At 37.8% G+C, this 20,911-nt stretch overlaps 1 protein-coding gene across 2 annotated transcripts in view; it reads right to left on the bottom strand.

Annotated features, from left to right (window-relative positions):
• RAB11FIP2 (RAB11 family interacting protein 2) overlaps window positions 1–20,911 on the bottom strand; it is a 111,795-nt gene that overhangs the window by 50,591 nt on the left and 40,293 nt on the right. The window contains exon 5 of one of the 2 annotated variants that reach the window (XR_016443496.1): window positions 18,698–19,139. Coding sequence is in view for 1 of the 2 variants with exons in the window: in XM_090057465.1 (XP_089913591.1) it covers window positions 18,912–19,139 (228 nt within the window). In the remaining variant the exon portion in view is untranslated. Of the gene's footprint in view, window positions 1–14,964; window positions 19,140–20,911 lie in introns of those variants that run through there. The other variant, XM_090057465.1, reaches the window with a different exon arrangement.

Below are 20,911 nucleotides of genomic sequence, written 5' to 3'. Positions count from 1 at the left end.
CCTTTCAAGTGCATCCACCCAAAGTGGCCAAACAGGTTTAGGTCTGTCATTTATACAGAAATTGCATTGGGGTAACAAGTTAACATGGGCTTGGGCTAAATTGTTACCCCATATAGAAAAACACATTCATGCCTGGGGTAACATGTTGCCCTGGGCAGTTTTTCATCCACAAAGAGCAAACCATGCATGTAAGATAGCTGTGCTTTAGGGATATTGTGCATTGCGGTGCCAGTGACAACGTCGTAAAACCAATGTTTTTTAGAATTAATTAACTTTAAGATACTGCACAAAATATGCATCTGGGGTAGAAAATTACCCCATGGGAACGTATGAAGTTTAAAGATGGTAATATCTATAATCAAAGTAGTTAAACGTTGATATGAGATAAGTAGCTGGTAAGGTGTAAGTTTTGGTGATGACACCATATTCACTTCAGTGACAGTTTGGGGAGTCTAAATAATGTAGGATTGGGACCCATTACGTACAGCAGGAAAGGAAGATTAGTGGCTATTAGGGTTTCTGTGGCCTATATCTAGTTGTTACTAGGGTCACATTCCACCGTGTTTTAATACCAACTCCCTCCCCCTCCGCCAACCTCCTTTTTGCATCCCAAGTAGCTTGATCTCAACCACAAAGGAAATAAGGGTACAGCTATATCCAATATCAAGTGCTGATGTTCAGGTATTTTTATTTACCGTTTTGCAAGGGCTGTCTCTTCTGGTTTAAGCTCAAACTGAGCTCTGACAGTTAAAGAAACCAGGAATCTTTAACCTAGTTATCGCTCAGCTTTGTGTTTAATACTTTTCACTCTCCTAACTTTAGATCAGGGTGGATAAAAAGAAATTAATAAAATATACTGGGTTTTTACAATTTTAATTATATATTTTTTCAAAATTAGTCTATTTACAATTATTTTTTCAACAGCTTGTGTTAAGGTCTCATCTTACTATAATCGATAAAAATAGTTTACATTAAATATTCAAGCAGTATACTTGTTGCTAAAATTTTAAAGTTTGTCAAGCTACTGTACTTGTGGAAGTCCCTGGCTGCAACCAGCTTGATGTGGTATTAAACCAACTTTTCACAGAGCAACTTCTTCAGGTGCCAATAAAATATTTTTTCAGTCCTGTTTATTCAACCAGTTCCAATCAAGAACCATTTAATTCAAAGCTGGGAACCCAATTAGGGCTTGTAAAAAAGCAGGGAAGCTTTTCTTCTTCTGATCTAGGTATAAAAATGGGGTGTCAGAGGATGAGACCTCTGAGACAAACAGTGACCATACACAAATTAATTCAATTCATGATCTACAGTTAATACCTTTGTTTAATAAAGGGTTTCTTAATGCAAAACATATTTTGATATTTTTTCCCCATGTATCCAGCCCTTTAGGGAGAGTTTCATTTAATTATTTAATTAGTTCATTCACAATTTTTAACTGAATGCTCTCTCCCCTCTCTACAAGGCGCACAGGTGAAACAAGAAGAAACCACTGAGTCTGAGAGATCTGCAGGAGAGGAAGAAGACATGAGCAACAACCCCAACCCAGGTACTGAGAGCTTAGATAAGTGTGAGGATGAATAGCCAGGTATAAATGTGGGATCTACTACATGGGAGAAAAGGCAAAACAGCTGGCAAAGAAGAACAGAAAGTTAACACAACAGGGGTAAAAAAAGGGAGAATAGACAGTGGGGAAAGAGACTGTTGAGGAGGACAGATTGATTGGTGGCTCATGGTTATCCTGATTGACTAATGCACTCAGATTTTTCTCCACCAACTTTCTTTCCAATTGATGAGCTGTGCTCTTGCATCACAAATGCTTATGGATAGTTCCAGAGTGCATGATCTTGCACTTTGTATTAACACATTTAATAATAATACAGAATTTCAACTGCTCCAGTCTTCAAAATCTCCCTGCAAGATATTCCGTTCCTTCTCTGCGTTAACAATCCCTCCCAACTTGATGTCATCAACAAATTTCATTAGCATATTTTAACTTCTTGTATCAAAGCTATTAGTAACAATATTAATAAAGATCAAACAACCAATCCTTGAGAAATTCCATAAATAATCTCCCTCCGGTCTTAGTTTCCTTTTCAGCTCAACCTGCTGTCTTCCTTCTTCCGCTAAATTCCTTGCCCAGTTTACAAGTGTTGAACTAATCCCCATCTTTTCTCGCTTTACTTTCTAATGTGGCACTGTGTGAAATGTTTAACTTAACTCTAGATAGGTTATCCATTCTACCCTGCATCCATATTAAACATCACACCTCTTACCAGAAAGCTAAAGCCAAGTAGTCTTTTAATTTTGGGCCATTTCTAGATCATCTTTAAGATCAGCCCACACCCTCAGAGTTGCCATCTCTCATTCCTTTTTTCCTTCTTTTCCCAGTACTTCGAAAGAATTTACTATTTTTGAAGTTCTTAAAATTTTCCTTTGCAGTGTCTAACTCATCTTGACTTTTGGAACAGTTCACTTTTATCCCAGTATGTCCCGACTCTAAGACGCACCTTTCTTTGCTGAGCAGTCCCTTTTCCCATTCTTTGTCGGCTTTTGCTAAGAGATGCCTCTCCTCAGCTGAGTGCCTCCTAGGCACATAAGACCTACCTAAAATTAGTTCTTTAGCGCTCATCTACACCATGACAGCAGTGTGTCCCAGTACTTAGAGGCCCGAAGAGGCCTCACCCACCAATGCCTGCTGGTGTACTTCAAACTGGAAAGTTTGTTGGTAGGGAGGTTACTCTGGGTTCACTCCTAGTAGCTACATGCAGAAGGCTCAAGGCTTGGGGATGGGTAGGGAGAGATGCACGTGGAGTGGTTTTGCTGATGTATTCTGGGATTTGGTGCGTGCATATGGATATGTGTAGGAAGGCCATACTTAGGTCCCTTTTGGTGCCAGCACCACCACTGCCACTGTGTAGACAAGTTCTCATGGCACTAAAATTCTTGCTCTTACCTGGACTTGCAGTTAGCTGCTGCAAAGACTCCAGGAACTGAATATGTATCAGTCCCTCACTGCCACACAGAACATGAACAGAAGCAACACTTAGATCCTGATGTATTTACTAGCTGATCTGGATGGTGGATTAGGAATTTGGGTCAAGATTTAAAAATAGGACTGATTTTGTGTGCTCATTTTGAGGCCTCTTAATTGTTGTTCCCAGAAGGCTCCATGCATCCTGAAATGCAGGCCTCTTCAACGATTTTCAGGTGCTGAAAAAGTCAATTACTACCCACTTCTGAAAATCTTGTCCTTGCTCTGTAAACACCTCTAGAACCTCCTAAATTCTACCGGCCTTCCTGCATATCTAACTAAAACAGTTTGCTTAGGAGAAGCTTTTAAAAAGTACTCAATCTCAGGACCAACATTTTAAAAATAAATATGGTAAATAATACTGAACAATTGATACACTTGACAAAGTGACAATCGGCTGAAAGATGAACAAAGAGGAAAAGGGGAAATACTTATCAGATGAAATCATTGTTACATCCCTTTTGCCCAACTATCTTTGCGGGCAATGCAAGTGTCAAATGGGTCATATAATTGTTAAGAACTGAGAAAAAACTCAAATGAATTCAGATGTTTTACAAAGAGAAGAGGGGCCTCAGTTCTTACTGACATATTAAACGGCATGTTCAATTTTCTATGCAGCTTGTTTTTAAACAGCTGTATCGATTCAATTGCATATGATAAATCCTGTACAAAAGAATGTATGTTAAAGATCAAGTGGGAGTTCCCAGGCAGTTTAATTACCTTTAAAGCTTCAGTAGACTCAATGGGTGGAACTCAAAGGGAATACTGGAAGCATAGCTTTAAGCCCCTCATAACTTTGGTCTCGATTATCTGGCCGATCAAAAATCAGGTTTTGGTTCCCCAAAATTAACCAGGATATTATTTTGAGATAACTCACCTATGATCCTCTACGTATTCTTACCAAATGCTGTATTTTCAGTTTGACATTTTCTACTCTGAGTAAAGATTAATTTGAAGGTTTAGGGACTGGGGCACTTACCTTATTTGTGTTGCATCTAGAAATTTACTGAGCACTAGAAAAAGGTTGTTTGATTTCCTGAAGCCAGCAAATCATAACTAGTTCTTCTTTACATTCAAGAAGTAAGAAAAACAAGAGTGCGGTTCCATTACTAAAAAAGTTGTACAAATTAATGCATTCAAAATAGTCGAATAAAAGTAATCTCTGCTCTCCCCCCTTCATCCTGAAAACGCTGTTTTTAAACAAGGGTGTAGGTTGTAGCTGTATTAGTCTAAGGATATAGGCAGACCAGGCTCTTTGGGTGAATCTGATACCTTTTATTAGAACAACTTAAATAGTTGGAGCATTCAAGCATTTAAAACACTAACTTTAAATGTCTTTGATACCATAAAGAGAGGGTTGTGGTTTTCCGGATTTCTTTTCTAATCTCACTAGTATCAGAAGTAGTTAGGTTAACAATCTGAATACTCCCCTATTTAATTCCAATGTATTATTCAGATCCTTAATGATATAAAGTAGAAGATCAGTTTTCCTTCACAGTATCAACAAGGTCTTTATTCAGTGGTATGGCTAGATGTAACTTATTCTTTTTATAACCAATTTGACGTGGCAAAATCAAATAATAATAACACCTCAGATGTATAGCTATTGCCTACATGAGTTTAGCCTCCAATTTTACCTTGGTTTATTAACGTAAGAACACCATGCACCTTGCATTATTTAGTAGTACGGTTCTATATCACCCTGGATGCACAGCTTCTCTGCAACATCTAGGGGGTAGGAGATAACACTGTCTTCCTGAAAGGGCCAAGACTGTTAAATGCATGATTATAAGCTCATTTGTAATAGTTTCTTGACGTAACTTTGCTGGGTGGAACACTGGCACAATTCTGTATCCTGTACTCTTAAGTATATTCCTGCTAAAATCAGGGGGATAGCACATAATTTGCAGGGTTTGGTCCCAGTGTTTTGTCTATAGATTAAAGAGGCATTTGGACTCCATCCTCCAATTACTCCTGTACGTTTATAGACACAGAAATGGTAGGCCTTGGTTTATTCACTTTAAAAGCTCCTTAACTATTAAAAAAAAAAGTGTGGAAAGGTGACATTGTCCAGGGATAGAAGTGTCCTGATAGAGCTCAATGAAAAGAACTGCCCCCCATCCCAATGAGTCATTATACACTTCAAAGGCTATTTGATCCAGGGATTTCTTTCCCAGTTATTGTTTCTGTCTTTAAGAAATTATTCAACTCATGCCCTTGTCATTAGAGCTGCTAAAGGTCTTATCCCAGAGACTGCCTTCCTCTCATAATTTGGGCACAGAGATTACTGGATTGAGTATTTTAGAGCCAATTATTATTGTCTTTTTTGAGAAATATGAATATTCTTGCAATAATGATAGAATAATACACTGTGTAATTTGAAAGCAAAACACAAGTCACGTTTACCTGAGAAACCAGCACCAGTAACAGGGAGACCTCAAGGCTGTGGAATGACTCGATTTGAATGCCCGTGTGCCCGGCAGCAGGGAACGGTACAGAAGAGATGCCTTTGAAGCATTTCCGTTTTGCCAGCCAACATGGTTTCTCTCTCACCTGGAAGCCATGTCAAGCAGCTGCTCTTCATTCTGGCACTGATTTTGACAAATCAATGAAGGTCTGATTCAACAATCACTGAAGTCTAGGGAAGACGCAGATTTTAGTGGTCATTGGCTTGAACTCAGTTGGTGAACAGGGCTGCAGAGGTGGCAGATGCCAGGCGCTAGATAAATACAATTGCCACTTTAGCCTTTGTGCTCTCAGAAGCTCTTTCACTAGAGGCAGAGATATAATAGGTAGGAGAGGATGAAGTCTTGTGAATGTCACCAGGAAGGGCTCTGGAGGAAAAAAGACCAATGAAAACCTTGGGAAGGAAGAGCTGCAGTCAGGGCACCACCCATTTATATGACCTCTAAAAAGCACAAGGGGTGCATTTGTTGATCAATACCATCAAATGCCACAAAAATCTTCCAACAGATGCCCATGCCCATGCCTACTTATTCAGGACTAAAGGGCTTGGGTTTTGGTCTTGTGTTGGCATGTGCTTAGGTGGATTTGAGCATTTATACATATTATTAAGGAAAAACTCAACATATTTGTCCTGACAACAGTAAATTTAAAATATCTAAGACTGAAATTATCCTGGATAGATTAACTTGCTTTATTATGGGTTTTGGTATATTACTTTTCATAATGAAGTAACTTTTTATTTAGTTTAGATGTCCCCGCACATTTTAAAATTTCTTATAAAAGAAACTATCTTATAAGGTTATTAAAAAATGGGCAAGGCAAGACTCCTATAACAGACCAGGGAATCATAGAAGTCAGGGAAGGACCGTCTCCAACTTAAAAATGGGAGTTCCTTGCAGGGGAAAAAGCTTACAAAACCAAGGTACATTTTCTTCTTAAGTTACGGGATGGAATTTACAGTAACTTAATATTTGTTATAATGGTGAAAATCCCTTTTAATTGAATAAATTTGCTGAAAAGCTCCATAGATGTAATGGTTTTATGAGTCATTTACTAGAAAAGATTGAGCTCTTTAAGAGGATCCAGCTGTAACTTGCCCTGAGCATTGTATGAATTCTTCAGCAGAACTGATGACTTTTTTTGTCTGTGTGGTTGAAAATGATACCCAGTAGTTTTGTTTATCAGTGGAAAAACTTGTTTAAACACATTCAGGACTCTGCTTCTGTTTTTATTGAACCTAATCCATCTGTTTCCCTTATTAAGAATGTTTTATACAAATACAATCAAATCTGTGAAATTGTGCACATAAGATTCATATTTAAATTGAGACAATATAATTGTAGTGCATTTTGATGTTCTCTAAATGAGAAAGACACATTAGGCTACAGTATATCTCCACAGGCTTTTTGGCAGAGCACATAACTTTTTTTTTTTCCCAGCAAGAAAAATGAAATAAAATTTTGGCAAATTAGTGAGCCTAATCTACACAATAATCATCCATGTAAACTCAATTTGGTTTCACATTTTTTGCTTTATCACAGGTCACCATTTGCCACTAGTGCAGATTTTCCTCCTATTCTGCTCTATTGGAACAGAAGTTAGATCTTGCAAAAACAGCTGGTTTGTTTGGTTTAGATGCAGTTTGGTTTAGATGCTAAGGATTTTGTTAGTTGTCTGCTCTGCCTTCGCGGGTTTATTCTTGTGTCTGCCTTCCTCTGGTTCATTCTCCTCCATCCTAATTTATTTCTAGACTCAGAGCTGCTGCCTAAAGGTATATTCATGCAAACTAACAAAACGCAACGTGCTGCCAAAAATACTGCACAAACCACATGCTGAGCCAACTATCTTCCCAAAACGATGCATTTACTGTAGAGCTTCTTGGGTAACTTAAATTTATGTTCGAGTGGTACAGTATACAGACCCATTATTTAAAACAAAACAAAACACTATTACTTATATCAGCATTGTTGTATTCTTGCTGAAAGAAGAATAAAATTATTCTGGTTTTACTTTTTTCAAAATTTCTTCCACTTCATCTCACTGCCAATGATTTACAAATGATGTAGGATTCAATACCTGTGTTTTTAAATAAAAAAATACCCTACAATTCGTTAACACTGTGGAAACATCATCTAGTAGACTAGGCACCAAAAGATTTTTTCCCTTAAGAAGCTGATTTAACTTGTCAGCATTCGTAGGAAAGTTGAGTTTTAGGGCAAGTTTTAAACCCTGTTATGAACAGAATGTGGTGATATGTTCACAACTCAGGGTACTAGAGAAAGTCCTGGAGCAGGTGACAAATTAATTAAAACCATTCACACAGATAAATCTAATACAGATCTACTCTATTAATTAGACAGTATCTAAATCTTTGAGAACAGTTAAACTGAACCAATAGTTAAAATCAAAATCCTTAACTAGATTTGAAACCTGCTTTATTTGTGCTTAAAAGAGCTTGTGAGTTGAAACAAAAATACTTACTGGAGACAATACGTCAGTAGTATATACTAACTGAATTCCCACTCAGAACAACCAATTCCATTTTTAAAAAATAAGCTTATTTCCCTCACTCTGTTGTTTCTGCCCTTTGTTTAGCCTTTAAACTTAAATTTCCATTAGTCTAGTGCATTTTGTTCTGGGACGCAACGAGGTCAATAGAAAGAAATCCCAAACTACAGAAATGTTAGTGAAGTGAATTCTCATGCAACTAGTTTAGCCAAGTATAATCCCGTTTTTAAAAGATAATTTCATACATAAGAAGGCTTAGTTAAACGTAGTGAAACAGGTACTAGTCCTGCTGCTAAGTTGACAACGTACAGACCTGGAAATACATGTCAATTCTTTTGTTCTTAAGAAGAAACACAGGGAAAGAGTCAAAACGTCTCAGTAGGTGTAAAAATAAGATTTAGGTGGGAGTGGGATAGACAAAAACCTTCTCCGACTGTCCCCCACCTGCACAGCTGTGACTTGCCACTACAGGGCTGGTGACCCAAGACAGGCTTCTACCCCTGCTCTACGTGGGCAAGAGAGAGACGGGTTGCGGAGAAGGGGGCGGGAAAAATGAAGCTGGGAGGCAAAGAGTTAATAGGATGGAGATAAGTAATGAAATGGGAGGTGGGAAGGAAATGCGGCTGGGGGAAGGGTGGTGAAATGAAGGACATCAGACCCTGAAGGATAAAATAAAAAGTAAAAAAAAAAAAAAAAAAAGAATTTAAAAAGAAATCAAGAGGAAGTAAATTAAAGATCTCATGTTTTAATAAATTGGCTGGAAATTGTTTTATCTTCAGTGGGTGCATCTACAAGTGTGCCCGACCACACAGTTGTTATTACTATAAAGCATTTAGTACTTGCTTCGGCAAGTAATAAGTGACTGCACAGTTACTGCAGTCCCAGTGTGCATGCAGCATTCCCGACCCCACTGCACAGTAGCAACGAGCTACAGTGCAGTACAGTACCTTTAGCATCAAGGTTCGTGGCTGCTGATGCTATGTCACTGTAGTAGATGTGCCCAGTTTGGACATTTTTAATTCACACATGCATGCAAAACATGAATTCTGCTCTCTGTGGTCACGTGTACATGTCGCCTTACATTGCCATAGTGAAGTGCTCTGACGCCGTATGACGCGCTCTGGCAAGGTAGTGATCACACGGGTCTGCACGTATTCGGCAGCTATGGTGGTCCAAACCTGATCTGGTAGTGTGGGCCCTGGGGATGCATGTTAGGGCCCTTACCTGGCAGCACCAGACTAAGGGAGACACCACAAGGTCCTGAGCAGATCTGAGGAAGGTAGCATGGGACCCTAACCAGTTGCTAGCATGGGGCTAAAGGAAGTGCAGGGCTCAATCCCGGCACATGGGGAACTGGCTCTGAGCCACTCATTTGGCCTGAGGAGCCAAAAGATTGAGCACCACTGATCAAGATCATTAAAAAGGAGAGGAGGTCACTAACATCTGTGAAGAACAATTAGCAGGAATCAGATACATTATCATGAGCCAGGAAATCAAATGAATCCCTCCTCAATGTCTATATTGAAATGCCACCATTGCTGATGGTAAGTTGGTTTTAAATTTGGGGTTGAGCTGAAATCGAGTGGAGTCCAACTGCACCACTGCACCCCAAGATCTGCTCCTGCAGGACTGCACCCCTCACTTCATGCAGCTTCTTGGGGGGAAAAGAAGGAAAAGCAGCGGCAGCAGCTACCATCTCACATCTCCATGCTTCTATCCTGGGCAGAAAAAGCAGCTTCCTTACTTGAGACATGCACCCCAATTTTGGAAGTCTAATTTTTGGGGAAAAAGTGCGAGTAGCATGGAAATGAATACAGTATTTATGTATGAGCTCCCTAAGTATTTTACAGTATTGTCTCACAATATTACACTAATTATTCAAGTATTTTAAAATGTAGCATTGTGAACCGTTACTATGGATACTGGAGTAAACGTCCATAAAGGAACATTAAAGTCATAAAACAGCCTAAATAATTTGTTTATGCAAGTCTAGAGTATAATTAATGATCAGGGTCAGAATCATGTATAAAAATTCAATGAAAGTTTCAAAGTGATTAAATTTCTCATGGCATGTAGTAAAGAGAGCCAATCTCCACATCATTCCATTGGGTTAAAACATAAAACTACCTAGCACATCTTCTTGTCTTCTATGTGTTTCAACATTCTTAAAAATAATTATCAAGTAAACTCTGATGAGCAAAACATCAGTGTCTGTGTACAAGATGGGGAAAACATTGTTCGCTAATGGCAGATTAATGAAAAGTACTACTTTATTGGGGCGAAAAAACTTTATTGTAAAGAAGTGGTACAAAATACTGGTAATTGACTACTTACTAGTTGTTACTTGGCACATCATGAAGTCAATATATTGACATAACTCAAGCTCAGTGAAAAGACAGGTTGTTTTAATACTATTGTAAAAGTCTTCTACAAACGTCATGATGTTAATTAATTTTAAAACGAGACCCTCTGATGTCCCCTTTAAAGGTGGCCTGGGGAGTCAATTTTCAAAGCACGCTTAATATAAGCAGCAGATATCTGAGAAGGCATCCCTCATCACCTAAGCAGCCCCCGCATGAATCATTTAGAGAAGGAGGTGATATGACACCTTTCAGCATTTTTCTTGTTAGAGCCATTGACACCTTGTGACAGACACTTACATGGGGCAACAATAGAGGCAATCTGGTCTGCCACGTGGTGTATCCAACACCAGATTTCTTGAGGCCCTTTCTAACTTCTCAGTGAAGCTGGTTAGTTTAATCCCTAAAGATTATAAAACAGTGTCCGAGAGACTAGGAAAACAGAGGTGACAGCTGGTTGAATCTCTCCACTTCTCCTCGACATCTGCCTTATAGGTAACACCTTAGTAACTAATCCATCTGCTCTACTTTCCAGCGTTAGCTGCTGCTGCATTATTTTGTTTCTCTGGTTTTCAATGTGACACTGATTCAGCTAAAAAATAAAAAATGGATGCAATGTTCAATATCACTATTATAAAAAGAATCCAACACATGTCTGGCAAGAGGTCCTCTTAAGTATCAATCCAGGTCCCACTGACTTGAATGTGTTTTTGGATCAGACTTCTGGTATCGGGCCCAAACTCTATGCTTTCCCTGTCCTCAGTGTGGGGCACTTAATCAGTTTGTACGTTATATAAATCAGAATAAAATGATGTATGCACCATTTTGCAACTTTAATTGAGAAATAAGATGCCTGGTAGAAAAAGAAAAGAGTCACAGGATGTGTTTTTCTTTCCTCTGTTTCCAAATGCATGCATGTCCTCAATACTTTTCAGAAAGGCTTATTTTTAAGCTATAAACACATCCAAATATAGCCAGAGAGTACTTCTGTGTCATAAACCACCAATCACTGCACTGATTAGAGTATATAAAAGGCACTGATTATATCTAAAAGCTTAGTAGAAACCACAGTATAAAAATATAGTGAAATCCAGAAGTAAAAACAAATAGACCACAGGATTAATCTATATAGGATATTTATATGGCTATGCTAGACATAGTATCTTATAGTTTCATAGTTTCTAGGGTCGCAAGGGACCTGAGCAGATCATCTAGTCCGACCGCCTGCCATGGCAGGAAAGAGTACTGGGGTCAAATGACCCCAGCAGGGTGTTCATCCAGCCTGCTCTTAAACACCCCCAGGGTAGGAGCCTGCACCACTTCTCTTGGAAGTTGGTTCCAGACCCTAGCTGCCCCGGCCGTGAAGTAGCGCCTCCTGATATCAAGCCTAAATCTAACCTCTGCCAGCTTGTGACCGTTATTCCTGGTCACTCCTGGCGGTGCTCGGGGGAACAGGGACTCCCCCAGTGCCTGCTGGTTCCCCCCTGACTAGTTTGTAACAGGCCACAAGATCCCCCCTCAGCCTTCTCCTGTGGAGGCTGAACAGGTTCAGGTCCCGCAGCCTCTCCTCGTAGGGCCTGCCCTGCTGCCCCCTGATCACGCGAGTGGCCTCCTCTGGACCCTCTCCATGCTGTCCACATCCCTCTTGAAGTGCGGCGCCCAGAACTGGACGCAGTACTCCAGCTGCGGCCTGACCAGTGCCGCATAGAGGGGGAGGATCACTTCCTTGGACCTGCTCGAGACGCATCTGTGAATGCATGACAAGGTGCCATTGGCCTTCCTGACTGCCTCCCCACACTGCCGGCCCATGTTCATCTTGGAGTCAATGATGACCCCAAGATCCTTTTCCGCCTCTGTGCTGACAAGACAGGAGTTCCCCAGCCTGTAGGTATGGTGCCGGTTGTTCCTCCCCAGGTGCATCACTTTGCACTTGTCTGTGTAGAGCCACACACTTTTCAAAATTATTTTGAATTTTGCATGGGGACACCTGCATGAGATAAACCTGAGTATTTTGAGCTGAAAGCATTTTGCCACATTGTTCTGTGTGTTATGGACATCAAATTTCTTTAAGTCAGTCCCACTCCTACCTCTCACAAAATGACACCATTGTAAAATAATTCCAACGTTTAATTTATATGCGGAGAACAACAGATGGGATTTGTCTTTATCATTGTTATTTTTAGATTTAGTAAATACCCAGTGTTCCAGAAAGGGGCAAGATATTGCAAGTAAGCTGCAGACAAAGCTGGCAAAAAAGCTTAAATTATACCAGACCAAAAAGCATGTTTTTTTGGGGAGGGAAGGGGGAAATGAGGGAGAAAAAAACCCTTAAGCTTCATTCTGATAAGTACCACAAAAATTACTCAACAACCATAGCTTACATAGTTGGAAAGAGAGGGTACTGCATTTACTGTCCCTTCTAGATTACATCTAGAGATTTTCCAAACTTCTCTTGATATATTAATTTATTTTTAAAAAAATCTGTAACCCAACTTTATCAAGGTGTTGAAAAAAATCATGCAGCCAAATCAACAATGGGGAACCTGGAAACTAGTGAATGTATCTAGCAACTTATATTGCCCCCATAACTGCAGTTTCTGAGCATCTAACAAATTATTTTATCTATGCAATAGCATGAGTAGGGAACATATATATCATTATCTCTGTTTTACAGATGGGAACAGAGGTTGAGAGAGGTAAGATTCAGCACATTTGTGACAGAGCTGGGGATTTAACCTATATCTGCAGTTCACTGCTTTAGAGACCCATTTTCTTCCCTCCATCCTGGAAAGAAAAGGCTAACTCCATATTCACTGACAGTTGCAAAGTCAAGAAGTGGACTGGAATTTGGACTGATAGAAGGTTGCAGAAAGGTGAGAAAACATGCAGAAAAAGTTGAGTAAAATTTCCATGGCCAACATGGCAGGGCACACACAGATGCCTCAATAAAGCACACCAGCCTTTGAGAGACTCATTGTCAGGACGATATTGAGATCTTCAAATATGGAAATGATTGGTGGAATAAACTCGTTGCATGCCTTATTGAGAGAGCCAGTCAGCAAACTACAGAAGATAAAAATCCAAACCAAAATTCAGACAGCACAGGAACTTGGAGTGTACAGGACTCACAAATAAAGGAGTTCCCTTCATGAGCAGCACACAATTAAAGAAATGACTCCAATCCTGGTATGGCCTTCACCATCATACTACCTCTAAAGAAGAAAAGGAATGCGATCATAATATAGGGAAAAAAATAAGCCTTATTGATGGTGTGAGAGTATGTGAGCGAGAGAGAGACAGACAGACAGACAGAGAGAGAGAACATTTCTGGAAGATTTTGGCTGCCAGTCTCTCTAGAGCGATTTCTGTTCTGGAGCTGGTATCCTGGGAAAGCGATACCTAACATACATCTTCCAACAATATCTTCCACGGATGACTGGTAGCATCCCAGATGTTACTACCAAAAATCTCATTGTAATATATATATAACATTTGTACAATGTGAAGTGAGAGGCAGGGTGACTGTGGTCTTTATACAAGAAGACACACCCAATTAACACATTAGAGCAAGACGGGTTTTCAATAATTCCATTTTTTGTTGACTACAGTAGAGATGTTAGGAAACACTTTCAGAATTGCCCTTCAAACATTTCAATCCTCCTGAAGCTGAAATGTAGTCCTTGGTTTTTTACAGCCCTTAGTGTTCCTTTATCATAAATATCCACACTTGATTAGAACCATTAAGAAAGTGCATGTATTACACACGTATTAGGCACAGATAGTAGTATTAAACCTCAAGACAGACTGCTGTAGTGCACCGTGGTGTTTTATTAGTGTTAGACATGCAATATTAAATGGGAAAAAATAAAATACTGAGATTACATATTTTAATCAACTAAATAGAGTTCAAGACTTATTGCATATTATGTAATGAAAATAATGTTTTTCATGCATTATCATAAGTCTACAGCTGTCATGTGCATATAGTTGTGTACCTTTAAGAAATTTGCACAAACCACTGATTGCACAAGACAAATCAATCCTTTTAAGCAATACTCACATCTTTATAGACCTCCTATATAGGACTTGGATCTCCAGCATTGTATTGTACTTTATGTAATATAAGCCTCTTGGAAGCTTCTAAGACAAAAAGGAGTGGCTGTATCATCTGTAACATACTTAACAGCGAATATAGCAGATTCTTCATCATTCAAATCATGAGAGATAAAATGAAGGCCAAATATGTTTGAGAAGACTATGCCTTTTTTAACAGAAATCTCTTAAAACTCTTCGGAAAGAGATTAAAGTGCTACCTATTGCATATTAAATACTTCCAGTGACTGTATCTAGATTTAGATGCTGTAAATCATTGAAAACGGGGGTTCATAATGGAAGTGCTGACAGACCCTTAAATTTAGCCTCATGAACACAGCAGCGCTATAATCCTTCACTATTTACTTCAAAAAAGAGGAAGTGAACCAACATGCTTTAAATATCACCATTGGAAAAACGCACAGCTAATACCTTTACCATATCTACAACAGTTATGGATGTATAAAGAGCCAAGAGCATGAGTTTAGTTTAAAACCTAGGTATGGAGTAGCTTTTTTTTTTTTTTAAAGCTAGACATGTAAATAAAACTCCAGTGCAGCAGCAGATAGATTAAGACAGCAGTTCTGTTTGTTTTGAGATGCATCTAGTTAAAGGAAAGGGATCCTTACAGCAAAAAGTACAAGCTGGTCACTAATGAGCTTGGTTCTGGGTTAGATCCCCAAACTGTGAAACCTTTTCAAATACAAGGCAACATTTTCACAGCTGGAAAATTACAAGTAGTTCTTGATTTGTGGCCAACAGCAATAGATGTAGTTATGTATAATCTATGGATAATGCTACATTCATTGGTAGGTGGCAAAACCAAGCTCAGCATAAAACACAGCAGCAAAAGGTTAGATATAAATATTAAACATTCTTCTTAAATGGCAATAAGTTTTAATTTGTTATTTACAACTCTAAAATATGGCCTTGAAATTCACTCTATAAAGTAAGTAGTTAAATATATTACTATTAGCATAGCTGTTTCAAAGGAACATTTTAAAGTATAGTACATATATCAACAAACCTTCATGTTAATTTTTCAAAGAAAAGATCAACAACAATGTGCAGATTTCTAATATCGTTATCCCTAGGTTTTAGGGTATTAAAAGACAGATTTGATGTGTCACGGTATTACAGGTTTGAAATTATTAGAAAGTGTGTTCACCACTAAGGGTGAAACAGAAGTTTCTTTGTGTCCAACAGATGTATGAAATATTCCGTGTGAAGCAGTCTGATTTGAAAGCTGCAAGGTCTGTAAATACTATGAGTGAGAAGATGTCCTTCCAAACAAACTTGTTATGAAAATACAGAAACAATTGTTTTTTTTAACGGAGAATCATGTCCATTTTCTTTCCAGAATTATTCCAAAAACAATTAGTACCTTAACATACACAAACTCATTAAAATATTTGCATTGGTCAATGTTTCATTCTGCTTATTTTAATAACTGTACCTTTCCTTACTTACATTATGCTTCTTTCCCCCCTTTTTTGTTAGCAACTATTAGAAACAAAAGGTGCTTTTATTCACTTACATATCAGATAAAGAACTAGATGGTGCATTAAAAGCTTCACTAAATTTCTCCACTAAAGCATAAAAATAATCTTTTTGCTACCTTTAATCTGCTTATCACTTCTGGTATGCAAATATGTCAAAGGATCTACTTTTAGTCAATTATGCATTTCGATATTCCACATTAACATTCTAATAGAAGTGTTTCCAGAGGTGCTAAATATAGTAGAGCTTAATTTTAATAATTATAAATTGTCTTGTAGAAGTAAAAACTGATCAGGGTCAGTTTTCCTGTTGATTTGCCAGTGAAACTCCCACTCTTCTGTATGACCTAGTGATGACAGTCCCTACACAACCAGACTCATATTGTACCAGCGATTTTTTTAAATTCAAGGGAAGCAAAAATTCAATGGCACAACAAGTCCACAAGTAGAGCAAGTAAAAACCACTGGCTTTAGCCAAACTATTCCTTAACGTTTTAGAATCTTTGTGGTAATACTGAATATTTGAAACACATCTTGGTATCATTTCTAAGCTAAAATCCACTTCAAGTGCAAAACCTGACTTCCTACAATGAATCACAACTTATTATATATCTCCATCCTTTGGCACTTTGAGTATGGTAGAATAAATGTAGTCATTTGGACTGAAAATCAGTCAAAAGAACAATCGTATTAGTTTGAGGTACAATGCCTGCTGAATCCTTGGGTGGCCTTAACAGCACCTACTTAGTAAATCAGGCCTTAATTGTACAGCACAGACTGCTAAAGAAAAATACAATAACCAGGAAGAGCTTGACAATAATCATTGAAGGCATCTATACACGTACATCTGTCTGCTCCGACGCGCCCAGTGCTGCACGGCATCTATTTGTATAAATGGCAAAACGTGCATCAGTGCTGAGAAAATGGTGACGGTGCGCTTCTGAAATAAAACACCTTCAATGCGTTTTAGTTCAAAAGCATGCTGCCACCATTTTCTCAGCGCGGACGCGTATTTTGCTTTATACAAATATATGTGCCGCAGCGCCAGCTGCTTTTAAAAACACACGGAGCTGCGGTGCAACCATGTGTACAAACGCCCCGTGGCTCCACCCAAGCACAGTTATCTGCATTACTAGATCTCAATGCAGGCTTGGGACTGCCAAGCCTAACACTTCTTGTGAACCTAGAACAATCAATCTTTTTTCTTTCCTAGTTACCTGTTCTCCTCATGCTGAGGAATGAAAAGTTTTATTTTTTAAATAAAAGACAACAACGATATAAAGTTAGTGTGGAATCCTGAAAGTTAGTTATATCATATAGCTAAATCTTCTAACGAGTGCAAATCTATGTTGCTGCAGTGTACCTACATGGTTAAAAGTACTCAGATAGAAAAGTTGGTCAAGTAATGTCCAAAAATCACCAGTCACAATGGCATTATTAATTTTTTGCAGACTTAAAAAGGAAAAATGCATCTTATTGTTTTACAACCACAAAAAATAATCAGAAGTTAATTTTAGGTTTTTTTCTTCCTCAGACATGCCCATTATATACCAGTTTAAGAAAAATACACACTTTACAAGAACAGAAGAGGGAAAAAAAAGGACACAGTTTTTCCTCAAAGCTTAAGTAAATTTAACTTTGTAAGTCCAAGGCTAATATATTCTCTTTATAAATGCTATCTTTCTGGCATTTCACAATAACAAGAAATCTTACACGAAGGAAAGTAAAATAAAGTAATATACAGCTGATATTAATACCAATTATTTTTCCTATGCTATTTCCATTAGAAGATATTTTGCCAATGAGTGGAATTACAGATGCACTCTTTTGTACATCACATTACAACTACAACCCGACCAATAAATTTAAAAACAGACTTTTAAAGTCATTGACAAGGAATGCAGACCGTGTCTTCTTAGGTAGTGTTTTTTAAAAAAAATACTGTAGATATGCCTAAGTAATCTAATGTTTTCTGAACAGTATTTTGTCACACGATCTGGACATCCAAGAACAGATGAAGAACGTGAAAAACTCAATTTGAAATTGAGTTACTTTAATTCTTCAAAATCGCCACATCTATTTAAGTCAGTCTACTTATATCTCCTACATTTTTACTGCTCTAGGCTTTGAGTGAACAAACCATTTAACTCTTTATCCATGACCTTCTTCAATCCTACTCCTGACTCCATGAACATTTTTGTATCATTTTAACACATACAAAGGCATGCCGTTACTTTATGCAAAAACCCATTGTGTAATTCGCTCATTTGAAAGTTCATTCACTGTATACAAAATTCAGAATTTAAGTATAACATAATTGACTGAAGTGTATACCATTGCTGAACTGACACAACAATCGCACTGTATATGATGCAACATTTCCTCTTCTCAACTTGTGGGTCTCATGTTTTCCTCTGATAAACTTGAGAATGAACTGTGTTAAAATACCACATTGCAACAACTCACATTTAGATTGGCAAAGTATACAATGCTGACTTGCAAATGACAGCCTTAATGGTATGCTGTAATACCAAAAAGAATGACTGCGTATAATATTGTACCAAATAATTAATAAAGAAAATAGCAACATGGTTTCATAGCTGTAACTGCAATGAGGAACATTATAAGCTATTGTGTAAAAAAACGCACAACCATTTTTAAAGTATATTCTTTACAGTACTGTAAGCAACATTCTGCAGCTAAATGCAATTTCCAAAAACAAATGAGAGACATTCACTTACCATATCTCTCATTTTTTTCTTCAGGAAGTTCTTTAACTTAATATATATGATAGTGTATTAGTTCTGGCAGTCCCTGCTAGTACCTGGAGTGGAAAAAAAGGATTTCTTAGGAAAAGAGGAGTGGAATATGCAATTGAATGTAATAAATCTGCTGTGTAGTGTTATGTCCGTACACTAACGCATTCAATATTGATTAACATGAAAAGTTGTGATTTTAGCTTTTGGAAAATTTGCCGGCTTTTCGGGAAGGTTCATATGGCACTCTGAGAATACTAGGTGTTTCCTCCATTACTCGTACAAGAAGATTGTCAATGTAGTCCTCAAGTTCACGGATATGGGTATCTTTCTTCTTAAGCTGCTCTTTGTGTTTCACCAACTCTTGCAAGACCTCTTCATATGTAAGATTACGGTACCCGGCAGCAGCATCAAAAGGATTTCCATCCTAGAAATAAGTTAAAAAAGTCATTTCAACATTTTACTAACCAAGATTGTGAGCAAGTTGAGAGGTATGAAACAAAGTCATTTTGGTACTGATCTTTAGACTTAGAAGAAGAATCTCGTAATTACCCTAAATTGGTTAACCCAGATGGAGTCAACAACGGAGAGAGGAAAGGTTCAGGACCCTACCTTCTCTTTTCTTTTCTTTCTTGAGTCCTCTTTCATTTTTTGGTTCACCTTTTGTCAGATGTGCAGCAAGGCATTCATTTAGCTCTTCAATAACCTCAAGCCTCATCTGTCTTTCATTTTCCACTCCTGGCCTTTAGCAGTTCTCCAATTTTTCAGTCAGGGTCCACACTTATTATATATTGTGACTTTATAGTTCATATTTTGGAGGATGCTAAAAGGCTGTATTATCATTGCACTAGAGCACTCAGCTAGAAAGAACTATTACAAGTTTAAAAAGTGGTTAACCAAGTCCTAAAAGCAGCAGCAATGAAAATAGAAACATTTTTAGTAATGACTTCTGATGATTCCCTAAATGTAGGTATCAAGAGAAGTAAAATTTAGTTCCCAAAATAAAGGAACAATGCGTGAGCCAAGAAACTATAACCTTGAGTGTCTTATTTTCTACTGAGGAGAGATAATGGTAACATTAAGGAACAAGATTACACTACATTTGGAAACATATAATTGAGAAAAGGATAGTTAGCAAGAGTTGATTTATAAAAGTAATAGTACTGCTAGACACACATAATAATTAGCTTTAGCTGCTTCAGAGGCTGAGGCATTTAAAAGATATGGAACATTTTACTAAATAAAATAATCTAACCCCTCAAAGCTTGAACCTTTGACTGGAATATAAACTGAAGTAATTCATGCTTCGGAGACAGTTTTTGTTTACATTTAAATCGTCTCATTAAAAATGATAAATCAGGTTCTATTAGGAAGTAGCCCACATGGTAGATATAGACACAAGTAGCCCGCTTCACTCCTTTGCATTTCAGCATAGCTCAATATTTACACATTGGCATCCATCTGATCATTAAAATATGCAGGTGGCCAAAGTTTTCGAGTAAGGCTAATTAAAAGTGAGGGCGTACTGTGTGATTCAGTGGGAATGCCACAAGCTAACTGGCCTCTCCCCCAGTCAATTGTTTTCTGTTAGCAATAATTATTAGTTAAGGGTTTTTGACTTGTTTTGTGAGATTTAAAATTATTTTACCCCCATGTATTTAGTCGCTAACAATTAACTTGGTTTTGACAATCCGTAACACTAAAAGCTGCCAGTCATTCTTGATGGCTCGCAGAGCTCATTGAAAAAAACCCAAACACCTAACTTGGTGAAATTTATAAATAATTTAGTATTGGATACCCAATGCTGTATGCATAATAGAAAGCACTTCCAATTCTTATTTGTATACATTGCTTATTTTCTTCCACTGTAAGTTAGGAAGCATTTGGCATTACAATACTAATGTTTCAGACACCTCAGAGAACACATTACTAAAGCTACTGTATCTAAAAATAGAGTTCTTCCTCATTTTCTCATTTGCAAAAAGACATAAAACTGGTATACAACACTGTTTTTAATTATTAGATCGTTCCCCCCAAATATTTGTGTAATACGTATGTTTTAAAGTTGTTTTCTTATGTTCATGCTCCACATGAAACTTTTCTTGTAATAACTTGTTACATAAATGCAAAGGGAAATACTCCTTACAGAAAAATACAAATTTAAATGGCCTACCATTATGTTTTTAGTACATTCAAAAG

This window comes from Crocodylus siamensis, chromosome 7, assembly GCF_052110815.1.
Source record: "Crocodylus siamensis isolate JL-2025a chromosome 7, ASM5211081v1, whole genome shotgun sequence".
Classification (NCBI taxonomy): Eukaryota; Metazoa; Chordata; order Crocodylia; family Crocodylidae; genus Crocodylus; species Crocodylus siamensis.
This window is presented reverse-complemented; position numbering and strand designations above follow the sequence as displayed.